The following is a 24,078-nucleotide window of genomic DNA, read 5'->3' on the forward strand; positions in this document are numbered from 1 at the left end:
TTCTTACTGGTCTTATGCCATTCCGCTCTGGTAATTCCCTATTGAGCAGGAGGTCAAGTACCAATAGATTATTAACAAAAAGTAAATTACAGGAAGGTAGAGTTATTCGGTCGTATAGAACATGAACAGGATCTTATTAACAAAACAATACTGAAAATTAAGGAGGATTCACTAACTGCTAAATTCAATATTGAACCTTATGAGAACATCAATAAGCATTCATTTACAAAACAATGTCTCTGAGATCAGAATATAATAACGTTTCCTGTGCCAACACAGCTATCGCTGATTGTCATCTGTGGTACCTGATACCAAGTGCAAGTAAGACTGGTTGAGTGTCTTTCATTTACATCATGCTGAAGTAGCTAGGGAGACAAATTATAGTTCTTAATGGTCAGTGAAAAAAACATCAGTCACACCCACTCTGTCCAGGCAGCATGTTGGTTAGAACTTTCACATATTATGACTGTCTTAGAAAGCCAGCCATTACTGAGAGGGACAGCTCAGGGGTTTGAGCATTGGCCTACTAAATCCAGGGTTGCCAGGTCAATCCTTGCAGGGGCTATTTAGGGATCTGGGGCAAATATTTATTTTTTTTAAAAAATAAATAAATAATCCTGGATGATGATAGGTCCTGCTGTGAGGGCAGAAGACTGGATGCGATGACCTGATGGTCTCTCCCAGCTCTGTGAGGTAACAACTTGCTCAGAAAATTGGACAGAACCTGCTGCACCGCTGTCTATATTAGACCTCCAACTTACATGATTTTGACTTACACATTTTTTGCAATAACACTAACCTAAATCATAAGTGGTGGGGAGCTGGTGCCCTGGTTAGAGGAGCTGGGAGCCAGGTTCCCACCTGGTGCCTGGCTCCTTGTCACTCACAGGAGCAAGGAACCTAGGTGCAGCCAGGACGGGGGGACCTGAAGGCAGCAGGGCCTCTCCCCTACCCTATCCCCACTTGCATGAAATTTGACTTATGCATAGTTACCCAAGAATGCAACCTACGCATAAGTGGGAGTCTACTGTATATTATGCACTTGAGCCCTTGAGCATGTTACTCTTCAGTATTGTCTCCTGGTATTCTTAGAAAAAGTCACACACAGGTTGTGGTTCCCATGATTTTTGTTTATTGCTCAAGAGCCGTGCCTAACTTTCACTTCAAATAAGCACAAGAAAGTCTTCACACTAACCATATTTACCAGGTCTCTACAATAATACTCTAGTCAGGGGTGGTAGAGAGGAAAGCACAATAAGCACATGACAAAAATGTGTAATTTCAAAGGCTGATGGGCACAGGGAGGGGTCCAGAGCAAGATCATTAGGTCACTTTCTTGCTGATGTGCTCAAAGGCAAGGTAGCGTGAACCAGTATCAGAGGTAGCGGTGTTAGTCTATGTCTGCAAAACCAAAAAGCTGTCCCGTGGCACCTAATAGACTAACAGATATTTTGAAGCATAAGCGTTCGTGGGTATAGAACCACTTCACCAGATGCATCTGAGGAAGCGGTCTTTGCCTACGAAAGCTTATGTTCCAAAATACCTGTTAGTCTATAAGGTGCGCCAGGACGTCGTCTTGTCGTAGCCTGAACCAGTTTCGCCCTGCAAGGCCCCCATAGCTCAAGAGGCTGCAGCGCTACCGCGCGAGCACCAAATGAGCGAGACTGCGGCACACGCCTGCTGGAGCAGCGGGGATTGGAATCCTCGGCAACAGCCAACCAGAAACGGCGCCTTCGGACGGGTTGTTCCACAGTTTCTTATTGAGGCGGGGACGCTCCTGGCCGCTCCCAGAGCTGGGAGGAGGGCGCGCGTGAGGCGCTCTCGGTCCTTTTTGCCCCCGCCTCCCACCGGGGTGGGCTCGGCCCGGAATGCTGACTCCGAGCCTCTCACATTCCATTCCCGAAGGGCGGGGGCAGCCGCTAAGGATACGCGCAAAGGAGGCCGGGAACGACCCATATCCGGGAACCCCTCTGCGCCAGGCTTACCGAGAACATGGCGGCCCGGAACTGAGCCCCACGGGGGGTGGGGGAGGGGACGAGCTGCCACCAGCGCCGGGACCTGAACGCTACCGCCGCCGTCCTACGGGCGGAGCCCAGCGCCGTACGCAGCGCGCCGCTCCCCGCAAGACGCGTGGGCTCGGGGCGCCGCCGCCTTGTCCCCGCAGGTAGGTCCGCCGCGGCCAGCCGGACCCAGTGCCCGGCCGAAGGCGAGTCCCTACTGCGCCAGGCTCGGTGTTGTGGGTGTGTGTGTGTGGGTGAGAGAGAGACTGGGATGGGGTAACGGCGCTGCCCAGCGGGTGAGCGGAGACAATACCAGCCGCTGCCCGGTCCCGTACGTTTGTCTTCTCGGGGAGCCCCACTGCCCTGCGGCCCCGCCTTCTGCAAGCGGGTTTCCCCAGTTCCTAGCCTGGCTCAGCCTGTTTGTAGCTCTGTGTCCAGCTGCAGCATCTCCCTCCCCATCCCACTGCTCGGAGCCGCTCGCCCTGGTGCTGCGCTTTGCCCCTGGGGCAGGTCCCCGTCCGCCTCCCTGTCTCCGGCGGAGATTCTCCGTCTGCTACCCCAGCGCCTCGCCTGCCTCGCCTCGCCTGGGCTGGGGGGCGGCTGCGCGGCGCCGACTAGAATTCACTTTGTGTCCCGGGTTGGGTCCGGTGCCGGGGTCTGTCTGCGCGCTCCTCGCCTGCAGCTGGAGCTTTTGTGTGTTTCAGACCGGGGATAACGTTTCTCCTGTTTCCTGCAAAATAAAACAAGGGCGAGAAGGGGGCAGAGTAATTGAAAGCGTGTGTGTAACTAGTTCGAAACCCAAATCTATTAATCTTTGAGGAATGTGGGGCTGGAATGACACTAGTCTGAGCGGGAGACACTGAATGAAAGGTTATTCCCCGGACGTGATGCTCCCCTATGGTCTCGTCAGCTGATACTGGCACTGACTTCTGTAGTCAAATAAACTGTTATGGGAAGCTAGGTCAGCTTTGGGTAGCATACTTTCATTTAAATGAAACTTGGTTTAAGTTATTTGTCTGGTGTCTCATGAGCATCCTACCAGTACAATAATTTAAATTTGATGAGCGTTCGCAAATTGGTCTGGTTTCCAAGTACTCAGCTGTCATATAAGGGGGAATCCCATATTTAGCAGATGGTATTTATGCTACTCTGACTTTTGTATATAGGTTGAAAATTAAATTGGACCCACATCTGGAACTTGCTTTACAAATTCATGCTCTATGCCAATATAAAATGTGCTGAAGGATCAGTGACTGTCTTGTGCTAATATCTAAGACAATGTAATGGCTGGCCTGGTTCAGCTTAATGGTGCATCTAGCCCAGTGTCCTGCCTTCTAACGGTGGCTAGTGCCAGAAGTTTCCAGAGGAAATGAACAGAACAGGGCAATTACCAATCGATCCTTTGTCATCCAGTCCTAGGCTCCGGCAGTCAGAGGCCTAGGTACATCCAGATTGGGCCCTGACCATCTTGCTAATATAGGGTAACCGCTTGTCCCATATGGGGTGGGACAGCCCTTATTTTGGGCACCAGGACGGCACCCTGATTTTTCTTAAAAGGGTTAATTGCTCCCCAGTCAGGCTCCCTGCTGGATCACCTTTTCACTGCCAACCAGCACACTTGCAGCTGGTGGCTGAGAGTAGGGAGAGTACGTGCGGCTTCTGAGAGGGAGCCGGAAGGGAGCTCTAGGTGTAGGGATGTTTGGGCAGCCGTTCGGGCTCCCTGTGCCCACACTAGGTGGCTGCTTCCCCGTTCCCTGTCCCTTAAGGAAGCTGGGAGAGTAAAGGGCGGTCTGGAGGAACTACCTCTTACCCCACCCCATTTCCCTGTCCTCTATTTGGGATAGGGAGATACGATCACCCATACTAACAGCTGTTGACAAACATATTTTCCATTAATTTATATAACCAACTTTTTTTGAATCCAGTTATGTATTTGACCATCACAGCATCCCCTGGCAATGAGTTTCACAGGTTGACTCATGTGAAGAAGTGTTTCCTTATGTTTATTTTAAACTTGACAGCTATTGTTTTTATTGAGTGATCCCTGGTTCTACTGTTATGTTGAGGGATAAATAACACTTCCTCTTTCCCTTTCTCCATACTGTTTGATTTTTTTTTTTTAAACTTTATCATATGGTCTCTCTTCCTAGCTAAACAGTTGAAGCCTCTTTAATCTTGCCACATATGGCAGCTGTTCCATACCCACCTTAATTTTTGTTGTTTTCTCTATGCTTTTTTCCAATTCTAATAGTATTTTTTGAGATGGGGTAACAAGAACTGCATGTGATCAAGGACGGGGCATATAGTGGCATTTATGATATAAATACAGGGTTATTTATAAACTATTATAAAATATTGGTATTGTATTTTCTGACCTTTCTCTTATGGTTCCTAGCTTTTTTTTTTTTTTTTTTGACTGCCACTGCACACTCTAAGACAGGAGTCAGCAACCTTTCTGAGGCAGAATGCTGAAATTTTTACCTTCATGTGCAGTCTGAGTGCTGATGATACTACTTAAAGTCACTAATAGTCCTACTTACAACAGCTTCATTACTAAACAAATAAAGATGCTGCACTTTAGTTGGTGATTGGTAGCTTTAGTTGGTCTTTTATTAATCCACAGGTGCCATAGCTTTGAGCAAGCTCCTGGCTGCATGAGGGAAGAGGGGCTGAGCTCCCGCCTTCCATGATGATAGAAATCTGCTTGTGTGCCACTCTTGGCACCTGTGCCTGGGGTTGCTGACCCCTGCTCTGAGGGCTTCTTCTTGTGCAATAACAGCTGAGACCTTTACATTTTATATGTGTAGTTGAGATTGTGTTTTCTAATGTGCATTAGTTTGATTTCTAGCCTGGTGGGCCATGAGATGTTATACTTATAAAAATTGTTTTTTTTAATTATCTTAGTACTTTGCTGTTATGCCAGTTGCAATTTTAGTGGCTATTAGAATCGTTTTTGCACACTGTGATAGCAACTAAGAAAACCAGCTTTGAAATGTGTGTGAAGAATTGATCACGCTACAGTCTTGATTGAGATCACTGGATTGGTTAAATTTTACTATTTACAAACTACAATGGGGGTGGGGGAGACAGTTTATTCCAATTACAGTTTTTAAGGATAGGTTATCACATAACTTATTTAAATAATGTTGCAGTTATGAGATAGTTATGTACAACTATGTAATAGTTTTATAGAATTTAAAAGTTAATTTTTTTTAAGTCTACAATTGTTCTTGTCACTAGTAAAGTTGAGGGGACTTACATGCTAGTTTCAGAAGCTGGAACTTTTTGCACACTCAAATTCAGCTATACCTGCCTGAATTGTCAGACTTTCTCTTCCCATCTCTCAAGTTTGATATTTTCTTGGCTTAAAAAAATCTGTTTTAATGTCCAATATTTTGTGAAATACAGCATACAGGAGCTCTGTGGCAGATCAGTGTAGATATTTCTAGGCCCAGTAAACGTATTAGGATAATTTGGCCTGGGGAGTAAAAAACCTGTTATCCTAGTTTTTGTCTCCCTAAAAAGACAGAAGAGACAAACTGATGCAGCTTCATTTGAGAAGTGATGATAGATGCAGCTGAAAGTGTGCTGATAGGTAATGCTTACGCAATTGCAAGTGAGGCTGTTATCGTTTCCTCAGGTAGAATAGTTGTGGTCCCCAGCTAAATGTGCAAGCTGAAAGGAGTGGTGTTGGCCACCTAACAGAAGTTTTTAAAACAAGAGTAAATTCTTTGTTTATGAAATGTGATGAAGTGAAACCCCGGGGGATTGATATTCCCTCTGCACAGAACAAGTCTATCAGTCTGTGACAATACTTGCTTCTTTGTGCTTCCCCAAGGTCTGTTTTCATACTTCCCTAAAATCTGTCTTGCTGTGACAACTAAGAAAACAATAAATTATATGTAATGCTTATTACATCTGAGAATCTTAAAGCAATTTACAAAGGAAGGTAAGTATAAAGAGCTCCATTTTATAGATGGGGGAAATTGATGCAAAGGCTTGTCCAAGGCAATATTAATAACTGTATCAAAATGAATAAAACCCAGATCTCCTCATTCCCAGTTAAATGGCCTGTCCACTTTCCCACAGAATCTTTCAAGGTTGGCAAATCTGTTTAGTTTAGATATAAATTTAAAAGATGCTCACCCCATAATATCTAAGCACCAAATAATATTATGCGAAAGTGTAAGAGTGGAGAGCAACTTCCCTCGCCGTTATAAGCCCCCTTTCCTACTAATTACAGGGTTATACAAATGTTATATAGGAAACTTCCTCCACTTAGCATTGTTCCTAATCAAAATTGTAGTTGTTGTTTCACAGTGTGGACTGAAACTTGTTTTACATAGCTCACACAGTGGTGATCAGATAGAAATTACTTCTGGGTGCTGGGAACTTCAACTGAATTTGCTTTAATAACCTAAATGTTTTCTTGCTGCTAATCTTCTGAGCCATCTAGACTTACAAATTAATTTTGTCCAGGGTCTTTGATAAATTTACATCCTCAAGTACCTTCATCCTGGATGATGGCAGGGTTTACTAGTACCATTAAAATATAACTCTGGATGCGTCTACACTAGGAACTAACTTCGAAGTTAGGCTCTACATCGAAGTAGTCAGCAGAGAGGTGACACACATTTTCCCTCACTTCAAAGTAGGGACCCCAACTTTGAAGTCTTTACTCCATTCCCGGGAATGGAGTAGTGCCCTACTTTGAAGTTTACCTTCAAAGTAGGGTACGTGTAGACACTGCTTCAAAGTTGTACTTCGAAGTAAGCAACTCTGAAGTTATTTTTGTAGTGTAGACAGCCTGTATGTTGCCTTTTGTAGCTAAATATTCTTTATAGCTGTTAATGTTCTCCATTATGTTGGCCAAGCAAGAACTAGTCCCACTTAGAATTGACAATAAGTTGCCGTTGCCTTTGTCTTTTTTGGGATATGTGTCTTTATTCAAACATTCTCATTGAAGTCATGTTAAAAGAAATAGAGAATAATAAAACTAAGTAAAGAGCAAAAATCAGTTTGTCTAAGCATAAAGATCTCAGTCTTTTTAATAACTCATGTTGTGTTTGCTGCTTTATCATATTTCACTTCAGCTACTTATTTTTTAAATGTCTGACTTTTTGAAGTTAAAGTTGAAGTTAGCTTTTATATTTTCCAACCTTAGAGTTTAAGGTTCCAAAGGGAAGCTTGGCTATGTGCCAATACCCATATGCATTAAAACTCTTAAATTATAATATACTATTTTTCTAATGGCTATCACACAGTTTGCTTTTTGGTTTACTATTTATATTCAAGTATATTAAATATTACAAGACGCTACGTATTCCTCAGAGTCCCTGGAATTCTATACTAGCAGATTTCTGCCTTATTCAGTGAACAGCATAGAAGAGCATGTTACAAGACTGCAAAAACATCAGATAGTATATTGTACTAAAAATAACGTGGCCAATTAGAGGTTTGATGCTAGATTTAGAGATAATAAAAATGCAAAAACTGGATTAAGAGTAACTCATAGACTGGTTGAAAATACTTATAGGAGTTTTAACTCTGATAAGACCAAGGGTTTTGTCTACATTCTGCCCCTTTAACTTAAGGAAGTGAAAGTGCCCTTTCCAGTGTCTGGGTCTTCCAAGGAAAGTGTGCAGCAAAGCTATCTGTAGTGACACTGTTGATATTTCTGAGATTTTACAGTGAACTCTTTCATATCTGGCACCTTCAGGACTGGGTGTTTGCTGGATATTCAAATATTCTGGATAATAGAGGTTTACCTATCAATGCATAACACTGAAAAAAAAATAAGATTATGTACTAAGAAACAAAAATGTGTACAGAGTACTTAACAACAGTGGTATTGTACGCAGTATACTTAACTATATTTTCTGTATTTATTCGTTTTTACTTTCACTATACTGTACTGTACTTATAGAAAACATAACTGAAATTTACTTATGGTTAAAATGCCAGTTATTTGAGAGTTCCAGATGATAGAATGCTAGATATGAAAGAGTTAACTGTAAAAAGGCAGAAAAATTTTGGTGAGTGATTATGGCGGGGCACTTTTAGGCCACCTTTACATGTAGTAAAGAAATAAAAAGGGCACAGTTCTTTTTTCAGGGTTCAGATCAAGAAAAAAGGAAGACCAAAAAAAGTCCCCTATTTCTTGCACCTTATGTGATTGGTGCAACAAGAACTGTAGAGGTATACAGAAAAACAATTTACCCCTGCGTCACTCAGCATGCATCTTAGGAAGTAAAGCCTGCATCTAAGGCCAGGAGAAGCTAAGACCTGCATGTACCAAAATCCCGCACAGCGCTGGCATGGGGAATCCTCACTGCCCCTCGGCTAAACTTTGCAGTAGTGGGGGAAAGGGGAGGTAAATACAATTTCCAGTGTTTCCACCACAACCTTGGCTCCTCAGTGGCTTCCAGGCAGGGGCTTGGCTCCCCCCTTTGTTATGCTTATAAGAAGCACATGACATCTTTTTCATGGGACAAGGCACTATGTCTTATTTATTGAAAATACAACATGAAAATCAGCATGTGTTTATTTTCACACATGTGCATAGGTCCAGCAGACAGTCTTAAGTTACCAGTCTGTTGTAGCTCAAGTCAGTCTAACAGTTAGGCTCTGTCTATCATGATTCAGTGCTCTAAGACTGATCCCAAAGAACCATGGTAACACACCCTATTTTTATAGTTCCAAGTTTGAGTCTATGGATTTTGCAGTGCCATACTGTGATGGTTAATCCTTAAGTAGAGTTTCATCCCATAGTCATTGCTGGGGATTTCTTATCATTATGCTTTATAAGCGTTTTGATGATTTCCCACGAAAGTTTATGCTCCAAAATTTCTGTTAGTCTCTAAGGTGCCACAAGACTTCTTGTTGTTCTCGAAGCTACACAGTAACACGGCTACCTCTCTTATACTTGTCTAAAAGCAAGGTAACAGATAAAGGCAAAACCAGATGTGGGAAATACCCTAGGGACAAAGACCCACTTCCTCAGATGCATCTGATGAAGCAGGTCTTTGTCCACAAAAGCTTATGCTCCAAAATATCTGTTAGTCTCTAAGGTGCCACAAGACTTTTTGCTTTTAGAGGCATATACGTGTGTTTTAGGAATATCAATCTGCTTATCTCCGAGTGTCTCACTTCTTGACCATTTGTACATTTGTGATGACTTTCACGCTTAATCACGCATACATCTTTCATTTTCACCAGTTTACAGAGAATAGGATTGTAGAGTTTCTGAAGAAATTCTTAAAAAAAAACAGCAACCTTAATATAGGCAAGAAGCAAGCCCTTATAGCAAACATTGTATAAAATAAAATCATATCCTAAGATAAAAAGAAATGACAGTAAATCATGGTGTCTTCTCACCTTAATAGATGCACTTATGGTGTATGAGATACATATCTACCAACAACACATGCTAATCATGAAGGATGGTTGGCAAGGTGAAACAGAAGCATACAGAATTTCTAAGCAAAAGATTATATAGGACTTACTACCTTCATTATGCTTCATTATATTCATATACAAACACTGACTTATTAATGTAGCCAAAAATGTATGTCCCTTTCCCCTCCATTGCCCTGGTTACAGCCCCTAGGGAGCATAGGGGTGCTTCGTCTCCTAGGCATCCACCCTGCTGAGTCACTTCTCTGGCTTGGTTGGCTGAAGCCCCTGAAGTAAAGTTTATTGGGCCCTGGTACACAATGCTTCCTTAGGACTTAACCCCTTCCTCCCTGTAATGTGGCTGGGGAACAGGAGACAGCTGGGTTGTGTTGATTGCCAGCAGCAGCCTGGGAAGTGTTAGCTGCCTTTTGATACTGTATGGGGAGGAAGGACAAGTTGCTTTGAGCCAAGTGGAAGGGGTGGGGAAGAGGTGATCTCTGCAAACACATAGGCACCTACAGTCTCCACCTACATCTTCGCCTCCCCTCCCAGCAGCTAGAAGCAGCTCTTGTCCCTTTCCACCCACACAGTGCTAAAAGGCTGCTGCCGGCCTCGTTCTGGTGTGAACTCTGGCAGAAATCTAGGGAAGAGGGGCTTGTGACCCTGCATGTTGTCCCCTCTCCATTTATTGCCTTGGATGTGTTGCCAGGAACCAGGTGTGATATTTTCCATCTTAGAGTCTCAGCCAGGTGTAGAAAGTGGAGCTCATGGGGAAGGGAAAGTCGTGTTGATCTATTGCCCTTGCTGTGTGAGAGAGGTGTACAGGCATGTGCATGTATCATCCCTCCTGGCTTGAACCCTAAAGCCTGAAACTTAGAGTAGGGAGAATCTAACTTCACAGTATTTCTTTTTAACATGGCCTCAGTCAACCTGATAATTTAAACATTTGAACTGTGTAGTTCTGATCGTCATTGTGCTCATTTGAGTACAGTTCATTTTACCTGGTGTTCTGTATTCAGCAAAAGGAAATATGGACACCCTACCTATGACCCTTCCATAATTGGACCCCTTTATTTGGAACACTGTAAAATTTCAAATTTACATAGCTGAATCATTATATTTGTTTGTTTTTTCTAATCCTATGACCATGGAATTAACCAAATGGACTGTAAATTTGGTAGGGCCCTACTTATAACTTGTTTTATAATCTTGAAGTGTATTGGTTTGTAGTTTTAAGTAAATATATTCATTTTATTCTTACTCTGTGATGTTTTAAAAGTATTTTATTGCTTGTCTCTTTTTACAAAAGTGAAGGAAATGAGAGAGATTATAACACTTGGGACAATTTACCTAGGGATTTAATGGATTCTCCATCACATGCAGTGTTTAAATCAGGTCTGTGTATCTTTCTAAAAGGAGATACTGTAGCTCTTCCAAAAACTATGGATCGGGTATAGAATTTATTAGATAAGATTTGGGGTTCTGCTGCACAGGATGACAGATTAGGTGATTCTGATTGTCCTTTCTGATCTTAATCTTCAACTACCATAATAAAAATAAATGACTATAACAGGTGCTTTTTGGGGGGGAGGGTTACTCATTATCGGCACCTCAGCAACCCCAGCCATGGGATTAGGGGTGGGGAGCCGGTTGAGTACGCCCATCCCTCGTATAAAGAGTACTTTATTTAAAAGTACTTGCTAAAATGAGGGACACATATACCCACCTATGTTCACTAAACAGTGAACTTCTCCTGTTAATCTGAGCAAGCCACAGGGTCCCCTGGCTGGGGAATGGGGAGACCTGCACCCCCCCAGCAGCCCCATGCTGCCCCCAGCCTTACATCCTCCCCTGGCAGCTCCATGCTGCCCCCAGTCTTGGATCTGCCCCCAGCCTTAGATTCCACCCCCACCCCACCCCTAAACGGCCCCAGCCTTAGATACTCCTCCTCCTCCCCCTACAGCCTCTTCACTGGGGCTGCTAGGCTGGGTGGCTCCCCCCCGCCTTCCTGCTCCCAGCTGGTAAGTCATTTAAACCAATTAACTCAAGTGTTAAGCTTTCAGCACCTAGGCATAAGGTAATTCCTATCTCTAGTGATAGGTATCTGCCTGAGGCAGCAGTGTAGAGAAACTGCAAATGGCTTCTTTAACAGCCCCATGCAGCTTGGAACTGCCCAGCTGGTGACCTTTAAGAAATCTAATCATGACCCATGTTTGGGTCCTGACCCATAGACTGGGAATCTCTGCTCTACATCCATACACTGCATCCTATTTCTGGTGCCAAACTATTCAAATACATCAGAAGCATGGAATTCACAACCTTCCTTCCTCTACCGTTGTTTTCTTCCCCAGCTTGCTTGCTTGTTAAATTCCAATGTGATTTTTGTCATGTTGGCAGCTGACAATTTTTTACTTAATTTTGTAAGGTAGTCATTTGGGTGTTCAAAAATAATTGTTTATGTTGTTCTCTTATATTCAGCCATATGTTTTGCCATATAAAGAGCGTGTAAGAAAGGTGGTATCAGAAACAATTGGCATGGTGTCCCTAGCTATACAGGAAATACAATTCCTTATGCTAACTCAAAGCAACATACAAACTATTGTTAAAATTTTGATTGAAATTTATATTTAAAAAAACACTGAGAAAAATGTTTCTTTTGTAACAATTTACCTTAGTAATTTCACCTTTGTTAATGTAAATGTCTTTGTTTTTCTGATACTCTAAAAGCAGTCTGTTGCATGTAAGTTCTTACAATATCACTCACTTGGCAGATTATTTGAAGTAGTTGCTGTATAGGGTCCCAGGATATTAGAGGAACTTCTCAATTTAAAGTATGTCATTTCAAGAATACCGAGATGTATAATAAAAGAAAAAAGTTACTTATGACAATTGCAGCCAAATTAAACAGTTTCAATAAATAGGGGAGCAGTTTAAAAAAAAAGAAATCATGTGTGCATGTTTTTTAAAATCTTAAAAGACCCACTTCAAGCAGAGTTGACATCAGACATGTACATTTAGTTAGGAGATTGATTCAGATGTTATTTACAGAATTTAATCATAGGCGGTATCTTTTTTTTGTTGTGTCCTTCATTTTCAGTATAAATAAAATGAAGGGCGTAAGAATGGTGGGGGACCAAACTCCAGTGTGTTGATGAGATGTAAAGCCAAATGACTTGACCCAGAGGTCTGCAACCTGTGTTTCTGGAACCGCTTGCAGCTCTTTAAGGACTTCTTTATGGTTCCTGAGTCTATAATTGCAAAGGTTTTTTTTTGTTTGTTTTTTTTTGTTTTTGGGGGTGGGGAACCCTCCTGATTTATTTTCAATAAACTGTGAACTTCTAAAAGCCCCAAAAAAAAACTCGTATCTAAATAGAAAACGACGTGTGTTCTCGAAACATTGGCTAACTCCCCCTAGAGTCTTCCACAAAGAGAAGGTGTGGGAGTGAAAGTCAGGAAGACAGTGATACAAACATGCGGATGTAAAGTGTGGGGAAATAGAATACATAAAAATTTGTGAACAGCCTGCAGTAAACACGTGTGTATGTGCTGTTCCTAAAATAAGGGTTACAAAAAGTGTGGTTTGACATTATTTATTAAGGACCGTTTTGTATTCACATGTATTGCAACTCTTGAGTTACCGAGTTTTTTACCGAACTGGAAAAAGTGGTTCATCTTGCTATTTTGGTTGCCGATCCCTGACTTGACCCAAGGTACCATAGTTAAGTAGTAGAGTGGGAAACAGGATCAAGGTATCCAGATTCCTATTCTCAGGGGTTTTTTTTTGTCCAGGAGGTTGCATTTTTTTCTCTGTGTACAACTTGGATTATCCTTTAGTTGTGCTAATATGATGTTTCAAGTAGTAGCATAGAAAAGTGACCTGTTGAGATAGTAATCAGTATGAACTACTGTCGAGGAACGTAAGTTCTGTATGTCTTCCCCTGTCTCACGTCTTCTAGGTGAAATTTAAATTCAAGCAAGTTTCAGACTTAAACATTTGGGCCATAGTTTAAAATAGCTCAAACAAGCAGTTAATTTTTTTGTAGTAGGTACCCAAGACTTTTTCAAAGATTACAGCTCTTTTTGCAGTTAACTGATGGCTGTACACTCCCTTCTTGGTGGGGGAAAAAGTATTTTTTGCTGTTTAGTAATTGTAAAATAAGTTTACTACTTAGTTTTGATAAAACCTAATTTAAATTCTGCCCAATTATGGGATCTTTAGAATTGAGAAGCAACTAAAACATTGTTTACTAATTACATGTTGCCAATCCAAAATAGTTTTTAATTTAGAATGCTTAAAGATTGCATAAATGATAAGCTACATATGATGGGTTAGTAAATATATCATTTATGTCCTGGAAATTGTGAACTTTTCACCACTAACAGCATGAGTAACTGGAATGTTCTTTTATTATAGGGTAGCTAACTCGGTTGTCAAGAATTTCAGCGTTGTTGGAACCATAAGCAGTGGTGAATGTTTTCAGTCTTGCTTAAGAGTGAGTTCTGATACTAGCAACCACCTTGCTTGGAATTCTTGTGGCTGAATCCTTGGTGGAGGTTACATAGATACATGTTTTCATGAAGAGAAGTGAGAAACCAGAAGGATATAGACAAATGAGGCCAAAGACTTTTCCTGCTAGTAACTACACTGGCAGCAGCCGACAAATGTTACAAGAAATACGAGAGAGCCTCAGGAATTTGCATAAACCCTCAGATGCTGCTAAGGCTGAGCACAATATGGGTAAAATGTCATCTGAAGATCCCAGACAAGGCCGTAATCCCCCCAAATTTGTAACATACCATAAAGCTTTGCAAGAAATACGAAACTCCCTGCTCCCTTTTGCGAATGAAACCAGCTCCTCAGCAAGGGGAATGTCAGAAATCAATCCGCAAATGCTGCAAGACTTACAGGCTGCTGGGTTTGATGAGGTATATATTTTTAATTATTTTATAGCTTTATATTTTAGTTGTATTTTACCTTTTTGTATTTGGAGTATAAGTAACATGATAGTCAAAATGCTTTCCTGAAATACAAATTAATTTTTAACTGTGACTGGGCCAAAAGGAAGAAAGTGGTAATTGGAAAAAGATGGGTTATTTTAACATTACTAGTGTTTTTGCCCCATCTTTGTTGTGTAATCTCTCTCTGTAATATTGGCAGTAGTTTGATTAATCATTTACATCCTTGTGTTTGGGAAAAATCAAAATACTTTTTTTTCTTTTCAAAACCCTGATCATGAGTAACTTAAATTTATTCACACAAATGGTTTATTATCTGAGCTAAATATTAAAATAAAACTGCATTTGGTTGCCCTAAATCAAATACAGATACTGGTCACACAAGTACGCATGCAAAATGAGCATGGACCTCAGGTCCATTAGTGTCAGAAATATGTAACAGCAGGCCACTTACTGCATCTAAGCAAACAGAATAGAATGGTTCATTTGTATCTGCAATAATAAAATAATGATCTGATCATATGCTGTAATTGCAGGTTAATCTTAAAGAATTAACTTATGTTGCAGTAATTTTCTTTAAGGTTGGACAGAGAGTTCTGGTGTGTCATTTATTAGTTCATACACTGCTTTTCATTGCTGGGAGTTGTTAGTAAAAACTTCAAGAAGGAATGATTAAGAGATTGTAATGTTGCCCATACAGAAAGATTAGAGAGAGAACTCATCAATGCATGTAAATGATACATTAATTCACCGTTAACGTGAGTTAAGGGCAACTCAAAATCCAGCTCCTTCCAGCCCTGGCTCAACTCCCAGCCTGTGCAGCCCTGCTTCAACCCCTCCACCCCCTAACCCTGGCCTGGCTTACCTCCCCTGCAAATGGCTGTAGCTCCAGCTCAACCCCCACGGCCTGGCTCACTACCCAAACACAGCTCTGGCTCATCCCCCGCTTTGCTCCAGCTCAACCCCCACCCCGCACATGGCTCTGGCTCAACTCCACCCCCTGCCTCCCCTGCAGCCCTAACCCACCCCAGGCTCAGCCCTCCCCTGCTGCCCCCCTAAACCCAGGACTTACCTTTCAAAAGGAGCTCCAGGTGCTTCTGCTGCTTCCCCAGCTGCAGAACGTGAGTTCTGCTGGAGAAAAAAGCCGCCCTCTGACTTACACAAAATTCGAGTTACGCAAGAGTTCCATTTCCACACACCCTCACACAACTCAAGGTGCTACTGTATAAGGAGATTTATAGTTGATGCTGCAGTAACAGTAAAAAGCCAGAATTCAGAATTTCAAGTCAGTACTTTTGTGATTTGTAATTCATTATCTCCTTTGCCTTCACAATAAATCAGCTGGTTTTTCAGCCATACTTTCGATGGGAGCTCTAAGTAGAGCCTCATACTGGTTGCAACCTGAACTGTGTGGAAGTTGTTGTCTTTCTGTAATGTCAGTACTAATTCTGAGGATCAAGCAGTGCAGGAGATGCACTAAAATAATTCTAACATGTTAACTTTTTCTGAGCATTTTAGCAGAATGAGATGTAACTGCATTTTTTTTTCCTGACTGAGGGTGATGCTTTGAGACTTTACAAATCTTTCACTGAGATTTAGCCATGCATTTTATATATAAATTAGTGGGAGGTGTGTGGCTAAATTCCCTTCCGTGCTCTGAAAATCTCAGCAATTGGTGCTTTTGACTATTTTTGCTCCCTTGATTTTAAAAATAAACTTAATTTTCCCTTTAGGATATGGTTGTACGAGCTCTTAGGCAAACTAACAGCCGCAGTATAGAAGCAGCAATTGAATTTATTAGTAAAATGAGCTACCAAGATCCTCGTCGGGAGCAGATGGCTGCAGCAGCAGCCAGACCTGTTAATGCAGGCATGAAACCACCAGGTATGAAACTTACCAGACATTTCAGTTAGTACACTCAGAACTTGTGGGGGGAGGGGGGGGGCAAGAAAGTAGCGCACAAACTTTAACAATAGAGTAGACGATTGAAATACCATTTTTCTTGAAAATGGTGGGTTTTGGTTGTTTTTTAACCCCAAACACTGTGTGCTGGAGTAAAGCTTTTGCTGAGGTGGGGTGGTGGCACTGTGAGGTCAAGGTGTGCAGGGAATAGCAGTGAGGCGTTTACCTTGCATCCTCCTCCCAGGGATATATGTGGCTCCATTTCCTCTGCTGCTACCAGGCTTTTCCCTGCTAGCGGCAAGGGATAATGTCACTACTTGAAACTGACCCTCACAGCAGCCAGTCAGTTTTCTGGCTCCCACAAGTGGAGGGGAGCCAGGTGCCAGGCTGCTGCTTGGTTTCTGGCTCCCTGCCGTTCACAGGAGCAGGGAGACAGGCACATCCAGGATCACAGACAGAAGGTGGCAGGGCCCCTTCCGCACCAAGTCCCAACTTGAAATTTGACTTAGACGGGGTTGTGGAGGAGCGCAACCTATGTGTAAGTTGGGGGCCTATTGTACAGCACTTCTGGTGGCTTACTGGAATTTAGCCCTGACTTTTATTTTCTTACATAATTAAGCAAAATTTACCCATTTTTCTTCTATTATAAACATACTGATTTGCACAGTGAAAATAATAAATTAAAATTTTCAAAAATAAACATGAAGATGCACCATTCATATGAGAAGATACAATATCTTTTTAATTACTTTCTGGTACCTCCAATAAAAGATTACTGTTCATTTCTTAAAGGAGTTAAATTTTAAGAATTCAGCGTAGAGATGGTCATTGTAAATCTTACGTAAGCTGTCTTGTCTTACACTTACATATAGCAATACATCAATGTTGCCAACTTGTTTAACTGGACACCATTGCTGCAAATGAGTCCAGCCTGTCTAATCAGCAAAGTTAAGACTCTTGTGTTTCAGACTGATTTAAAACAGAACCTTCTGATGAATAGAACTTTGCAAACAACAGTTTGAAGAGTTCTTACTAGGCACTGATGATGCTACTCTGTTCAGTAATGAAAGGTCTGCAATCAAAGATTTAAACCTGGCGAACCTTTTTAAATTTTAAATAAAAGTTCTAACAATCTTCTCGCTGCTTAGTTCACTCAAAGGTTACTAATCCCTCAGTATGTCACTGAGTTATCACTTTATAAGATAGGTTTGTTATAATGTTTGATATCAATGTTATGTAAAATGTAGGTTTATACATTTTTTTCCCTCAGTTCAACTTTTCCATGCTGAAATTGTTTTATAGCTTTCTTTGATTAGTCACAAATAAACCTTCATGTGACTGTGGCTTACATTTAAAATTTATTACCTACTTCATAGCAGTAAAGTAACTGCCAAAAATGAAAAGTAACTGAATTTGAATAGGAGTGAATACTGCAATCAGAGTTTTTTGTGAATATAAAATACCATATTTTTTCCCCTTTTATAAAAGCAGGTGGTGTGCAGCAATCGGTTAACCGCAAACAGAGCTGGAAGGGTTCTAAGGAGTCCTTGGTACCTCAGCGACATGGCCCTCCATTGGGAGATAGTGTAGTGTATCGTTCAGAAAGTCCTAGTTCTCAGACAGATGTAGGAAGACCCTTATCTGGTTCTGGATTAACAGCATTTGCTCAGGCTCATCCTGTCAATGGACAGAGAGTGAATCCACCACCTCCACCACAAGTAAGGAGTGTTACCCCCCCTCCTCCACCTCCAAGAGGGCAGACTCCTCCACCAAGAGGGCAGACTCCTCCACCTCCTTCTTGGGAACCAAATGCTCAAACAAAACGTTATTCTGGAAGCATGGAATATATGATCTCTCGCATTTCTCCAGTACCACCTGGAGCGTGGCAGGATGGCTATCCACCCCCACCAATGAATCCATCACCCATATGTTCTTCTACACAGGGACAAAGAGGTATTAATTCTGTTCCACTTGGCAGGCAACCAATAATCATGCAGAGTTCTGTCAATAGCAAGTTTAGTTTTCCATCAGGAAGAGCTGGAATGCAAAATGGAAACTGTCAGACTGATTTCATGGTTCATCAAAATGTATCTGGGAACTCAGTCACTCGTCAGCCGCCCCCTCCATACCCAATATCACCGCCTAACAGGCAAAGTCCTACAGCTTTGCAGATGCAGGCAGGAGGATCTGTTCCCTCTTCATCATATACCAGTGGAAGCATTCCTCAAACTATGATGGTGCCAAATAGAAACAGCCACAACATGGAACTTTATAATATAAATCTACCTGGAATACCAATGTCCTGGTCCCAGCCTTCATCTGCTCCACCACAATCACCACCTGGCAGTGGACATGAAATTCCTACGTGGCAACCCAACATTCCAGTAAGGTCAAATTCTTTCAATAACCATCATGGGACTAGACAGAGTCACTCCAGCAGTTCTCAGCCTTCAGCAACCACAGTAACAGCTATAACCCCAGCTCCCATTCAGCAGCCAGTAAAAAGCATGCGAGTATTAAAGCCAGAGGTGCAGACTGCTTTAGCACCAACTCATCCTTCTTGGATGCAGCAACCAATGCAAGCTGTCCAACCAGCTCCCTTTTCTGAGTGTCCATCTACCAGTATGGCAGTTATGTCGCCTGTAGCAGAAGCTCCAAATTACCAAGGCCCGCCACCACCTTACCCAAAACACTTGCTACACCAGAATCCATCCATCAATCCATTTGAGACAGGAGCCAAACCTAGCAAAGAAGATCAGCCCAGTTTAGCTAAGGAAGAAGAGACTGAAAAAAATAATGAATGTGTTGATGGGACAGATAAAGAAAAAAAACAAATAACAACCTCCCCTGTTCCTGTTAGGAAAAATAAGAGAGATGAAGAGCGAAGGGAGTCTCGCATTCAAAGCTATTCTCCTCAGGCCTTTAAATTCTTCATGGAGCAACATGTGGAAAACATACTCAAGTCTCATCAGCAACGACTGCATCGTAAGAAACAACTAGAGAATGAAATGATGAGGGTAAATGCTTTATTTTATTTAATATTTCAAACTTCTTTAGCTTTAGATGTACATTTTTTAAAAACGCCATTTCTAGAGAGGCTTTTTATTTATGCTGCAATTTTGTGCGCGGGTGTAATATCTTGATATTGAAGTTCATTTCGGCTTGCTCACAGCAAGGAGTATACAGCCTTTCTGTATTTGTTTAGACAATCCCATTCCTCTCTTTAAATTAACCCACATCAAAAATATTTTATATAGTAAGTGCTAATAATCATTGTCATATATGAAAAGACAAATTTATTTAAACTTTCATTGGCTTAGCTGCATGGCTGCCACATTTTGATCATGAATGATATTCATGCTCATTTGGGGGAAACTGTATGTTAAACTGTCACAGTTAAGTACTAAAGATTTTTGTAAATGCACTTTAGGAAGAAATGGTGATAGGACCAACTGAAGTCCTGAAGAATGATAACTCCCTTCACCTTCATTAGTTTGATACCATTGTGTGAAGTTAGTTGCCCAGGAAGTTTCATTCTATCAAGTACTTCATATTATTCAGTGTTTAAAAGACGTAGAACAAAAATAAGCATGATCTGTTGGCTGAGCTATGTATTATTTTTTCCCAGCTCAGGTATTTCAAAATAGAGAATAAGTTGTACTTCTAAATAAATATTCTAGTCAGTGTTCACTAACTATATTTAAGGCTTGATCCCCTATTCTGTGGTCCTTCCATGCTGTGCAAAATTCCCATTCATATCGGGAAAGTTCTAGGTACACAAGGAATGCGGAGTTGGATCATCATAACATGTTAACTGAATCTTGGCAACAGAATTTAAAACACACTTTAATCTCCACTTTACAACACTGCAGAAAGCAACAAAATGCCACAATTTTGTAAAGGCTGTACTCTATCAAGCACAGGCCTAACCGTACATGTTCTGTTATTTGAAGCTATTTTAAAAGATACCTTTTAGTATAACAATTGGTTTTAGGTGTTACATATAATGATGCTTGCCAACTTGTGTTTTCAGTTACATTTATGGTAAAACCTGTTAGTTGTCTTTGTTGCTATGTAAAGACCTGCACAACAAGGTAAAACAACCTGATTTAATAAAAAACACGGATAAATACCCACATTAAAGCAATAAAATACAGAATATTTGAGCTATAGTTTTATTTTCATATTTTAATATTAAGTTTTACTTGTAATCTTAGCTTTTCTGGACATAGTAGTAGGTAACGGAATTTTAGACAAGCTACCCCCCCCCCCTTTTTTTTTTAAATGGTGATTCTTTAGCAATCTTATTTTTGGTCTGATCTATCATTTCCAATTCCATATTCTCCTGCCCTTAAAATATCTTGCTTTAAACTGTACTGTTACATAAGTATCTGTGTAATCACAACATACAAAAATGTTAGTTAATAAGATTTATTCTTGGAAGTCTCTCTAGATGTTTGTTCTTAGTTTTCTTTTTCCTTTTCACTTTCACTAACAGCTGATTTAAACTCTTAAGGTGTTGGAAGCTTTGCTGACCTCTCTAGCCTCCATTACTGTGTGGGCAAGTAAGACTTTGGAGCAACAGTATTATATTAAGACTAGCATGAACCCTTTTCAAAGGACTGTGCATGTATACCTGCATCTAAACTAAAGCATGAAGTTGATGTATTTTTTTTAAATTATATTTAGATACTTGAGTGCAAGATCATAACCAGCTTTCTTTTGAAAAATCCCACTTTCATTTCTTATTTGGAGTATTTTATTGAGTGTGCTCTGCAATGGTGTAAGCACAATTACTTACGTTGACACTTATCCCTCTTGGTGGTAACCTTTTTTCCTGCATGCTTAACATATTAAATTTAAAATCAAATTTTTATTTTTCTAATTTACGCTAAATATATTTTATAGTAATTTATGCTCAGTTTACATTAAATGTATTTTAATTCAAAAGGAGGGTCTTTATTTAGGGGTTGGATGATGAACAGTGAGGTATTATGGAAGGAGAAGATTCTCCCTTGAGTATGCAATGGGGGGAAGAATTTGATAAGAATAGGTCAACTCACCTTTCATCTAGGTGGGAACTGAAACTTAACGGGCCAGTTATCTCCTTTAGCTCTTTTTCATCTTTATTTGCTAGAGAGTTAAGTGGACTAATTCAGGAGAGAGATGAGGAAATCCACTCCTTCTGGTCACCAAAATGTTTCAGCAAGTGCAGATTCCCTGGTGGGAGAGCAGTTGTCTAGAGCACGGGTGGAGATCCTCAGGGCTTCCCCTTGCCCCTCAGAAGGGCAATCCTGTGCTAGTGCTCCAGTGTCACTGCAAGACTCCCTTCCTTCATTTTCTTCCCCTCCCCAACCCAGCAAGCTGGAACAGTAGTGCTGGGTTGCCCCACTGTGGGGGCCATGTCTTGCTCCACAGAGCTGGAGCACAAGGGAGCCACAGCACCAGGAGTATGTCCATCTGTCTTGTTTCTTGCGGGCTAGGCTATTGAGGTTTGTTGTTCTGGTGGGGTTTTTTTTTGGTCCCGGGGTGTGTATTTCTCTGAGGCCAAGACAGTCAGGTTGTTTGCCTTTTCTCTGTTGTGTGGCCCCCGAAATATTTTTCTTTGAATCAGTGGCCCCTGCACCCTGCAAAAAAAAGGTCCCCCACACCACACTTGGCCTAAAGGAGGGTGCTTACTGGGTGTGGAGGAGCTCTTTCACAGGTAGACTAGTAATATACTTGTGGTATGCACTTTTATTGTGTTATATCTAATGGTGTTAGAAGTGGTATGAAGTACCTCCCAAAACACACACAACATTTCTGCCCTGAAGAGTGTGAAGAAAAAATTAGTCATGATGTAGAGAGTAACAAAACCATAAAGAAGGAGAATAGAGTTGATGACAGTGAGATCACATGGCTAGTCAGCATGGATTAGTTCATGACATAGAGTAAAGAGAATGCACACATTTATTTGTGTGTGTGTGTGTGTCTGTGTGTTCAAAATTAATATGTTTTTAGGTTAACTTCTTGAAACCATCATAGATCCCAATGTGGATAGAAATGACTTGCTCAGTCACCCAACAGGCCAATGTCAGTGCTCAGAATAGAGATCAAGTCATCTTAATCCCGGTCAGGGTCAGCAACCAATATAGTAAGAAGAGCCATTTTTTTCACATTGGGTAAAAACTCGGTAATTCAAGAGCTGCAATGCATGCGAATATGAGACGTCCTAAATAACTAATGTCAAACCATACTTTTTGTAATCCCCTATTTTTAACAATGGCGGGCACAGTGATTTGTAATGCGATACGTGTTTACTGCAGGACAGTCACAAACTTTTTACCTATTCTTTTTCCTCACTCTACGTGTGTTCATACTACTATCTTCCGTGACTTTCACTCCTGAACCAACTTTAATTATGCCAATTTTACTTCATGTTTAATTTCAGTTTTCTTTCTTAAAATGTGTGTTGCCCTGAACAGCAGGAATGCCTCATGCTTTCTTTCGCTTTTCAAAATTAAGACTTTGTTAGCATCCTTATCGAAAGACAGATACAGTGTCATATCCTACAATGCACTGCACATATTAAAGGGAGAGTTGTCCAATGTTTTGAGATCACTTATTTGCTATTTAGATAGAAGCTGTTCATTGTGTGGGCTTTTAGAAGTTCACCTTTTATCAAAAATCAGGATTTTTTTTTTTTTTACTTTGCAATTATAGTGTAAGGAACCACAAAAGTCTTTTAAAGAGCCACAGGTTGTATACCCCTGCATTATGTTATTCTGCTTAAGTGAGTTGGGAATCGGACAAGGCAGTAAACCAATGAATTACGTAAACAATTATGAAGTGGGAAACTGTTTTGGCAAAGAAGTTCGTGTGTCTTATATTGCTAGTTTGAATCTAAAGGTGATCTGAATATTTTTAAAATTTATTTTTGCCGGTGTTGTTCTTGAGAAATACCAGGAGTATCAAATTTTGCTTTTCATATCTTTTTACATGGGATCTGTTCAGGATTCCAGAGCACAATTATTAGGAGGTCTAATTATAAAGTTTGGTACATTAATAAGCTTATTACGCTTATTAAGTTTGCGGATGATACCAAACTGGGAGGGGTTGCAGCTGCTTTGGAGGATAGGGTCATAATTCAAAATGATCTGGATAAATTGGAGAAATGGTCTGAGGTAAACAGGATGAAGTTTAACAAGGACAAATGCAAAGTGCTCCACTTGGGAAGGAACAATCAGTTTTCATACATCCAGAATGGAGAGAAACTGTCTAGGAATGACTACAGCAGAAAGGGATGTAGGGGTTATAGTGGACCACAAGCTAAATATGAGTCAACAGTGTGATGCTGTTGCAAAAAAAGCAAACGTGATTCTGGGATGCATTAACAGGTGTGTTGTGAATAAGACACGAGAAGTCATTCTCCCGCTCTACTCTGCGCTGGTTAGGCCTCAGCTGGAGTATTGTGTCCAGTTCTGGGCACCGCAGTTCAAGAAAGATGTGGAGAAATTGGAGAGGGTCCAGAAAAGAGCGACAAGAATGATTAAAGGTCTAGAGAATGTGACCTGTGAAGAAAGGCTGAAAGAACTGGGCTTGTTTAGTTTGGAAAAGAGAAAATTGAGGGGAGACATGATAGTGGTTTTCAGGTATCTAAAAGGGTGTCATAAGGAGGAGAGAGAAAACTTGTTCTTCCTGGCCTCTGAGGATAGAACAAGAGGCAATGGACTTAAACTGCAGCAAGGGAGGTTTAGGTTAGACGTTAGGAAAAAGTTCGTAACTATCAGGGTGGTCAAACACTGGACTAAATTGCCAAGGGAGGTTGTGGAATCTCTATCACAGG

The 24,078-nt window shown here is 41.1% G+C and overlaps 1 protein-coding gene across 3 annotated transcripts in view; it reads left to right on the forward strand.

Annotated features, from left to right (window-relative positions):
- The first annotated feature begins 1,978 nt into the window (after positions 1-1,978).
- Positions 1,979-24,078, forward strand: part of LATS1 (large tumor suppressor kinase 1) — a 53,586-nt gene continuing 31,486 nt past the window's right edge. The window contains exons 1-5 of one of the 3 annotated variants that reach the window (XR_012645026.1): positions 1,979-2,164; positions 13,810-14,321; positions 16,085-16,235; positions 17,742-19,270; positions 20,752-20,818. Coding sequence is in view for 2 of the 3 variants with exons in the window: in XM_074990402.1 (XP_074846503.1) it covers positions 13,971-14,321; positions 16,085-16,235; positions 17,742-19,270; positions 20,770-20,818 (2,080 nt within the window). In the remaining variant the exon portion in view is untranslated. The remainder of the gene's footprint in view (positions 2,165-13,809; positions 14,322-16,084; positions 16,236-17,741; positions 19,271-20,751; positions 20,819-24,078) is intronic. The other 2 variants (XM_074990402.1, XM_074990401.1) reach the window with 2 other exon arrangements.

This window comes from Carettochelys insculpta, chromosome 3, assembly GCF_033958435.1.
Source record: "Carettochelys insculpta isolate YL-2023 chromosome 3, ASM3395843v1, whole genome shotgun sequence".
Lineage (NCBI taxonomy): Eukaryota > Metazoa > Chordata > Testudines > Carettochelyidae > Carettochelys > Carettochelys insculpta.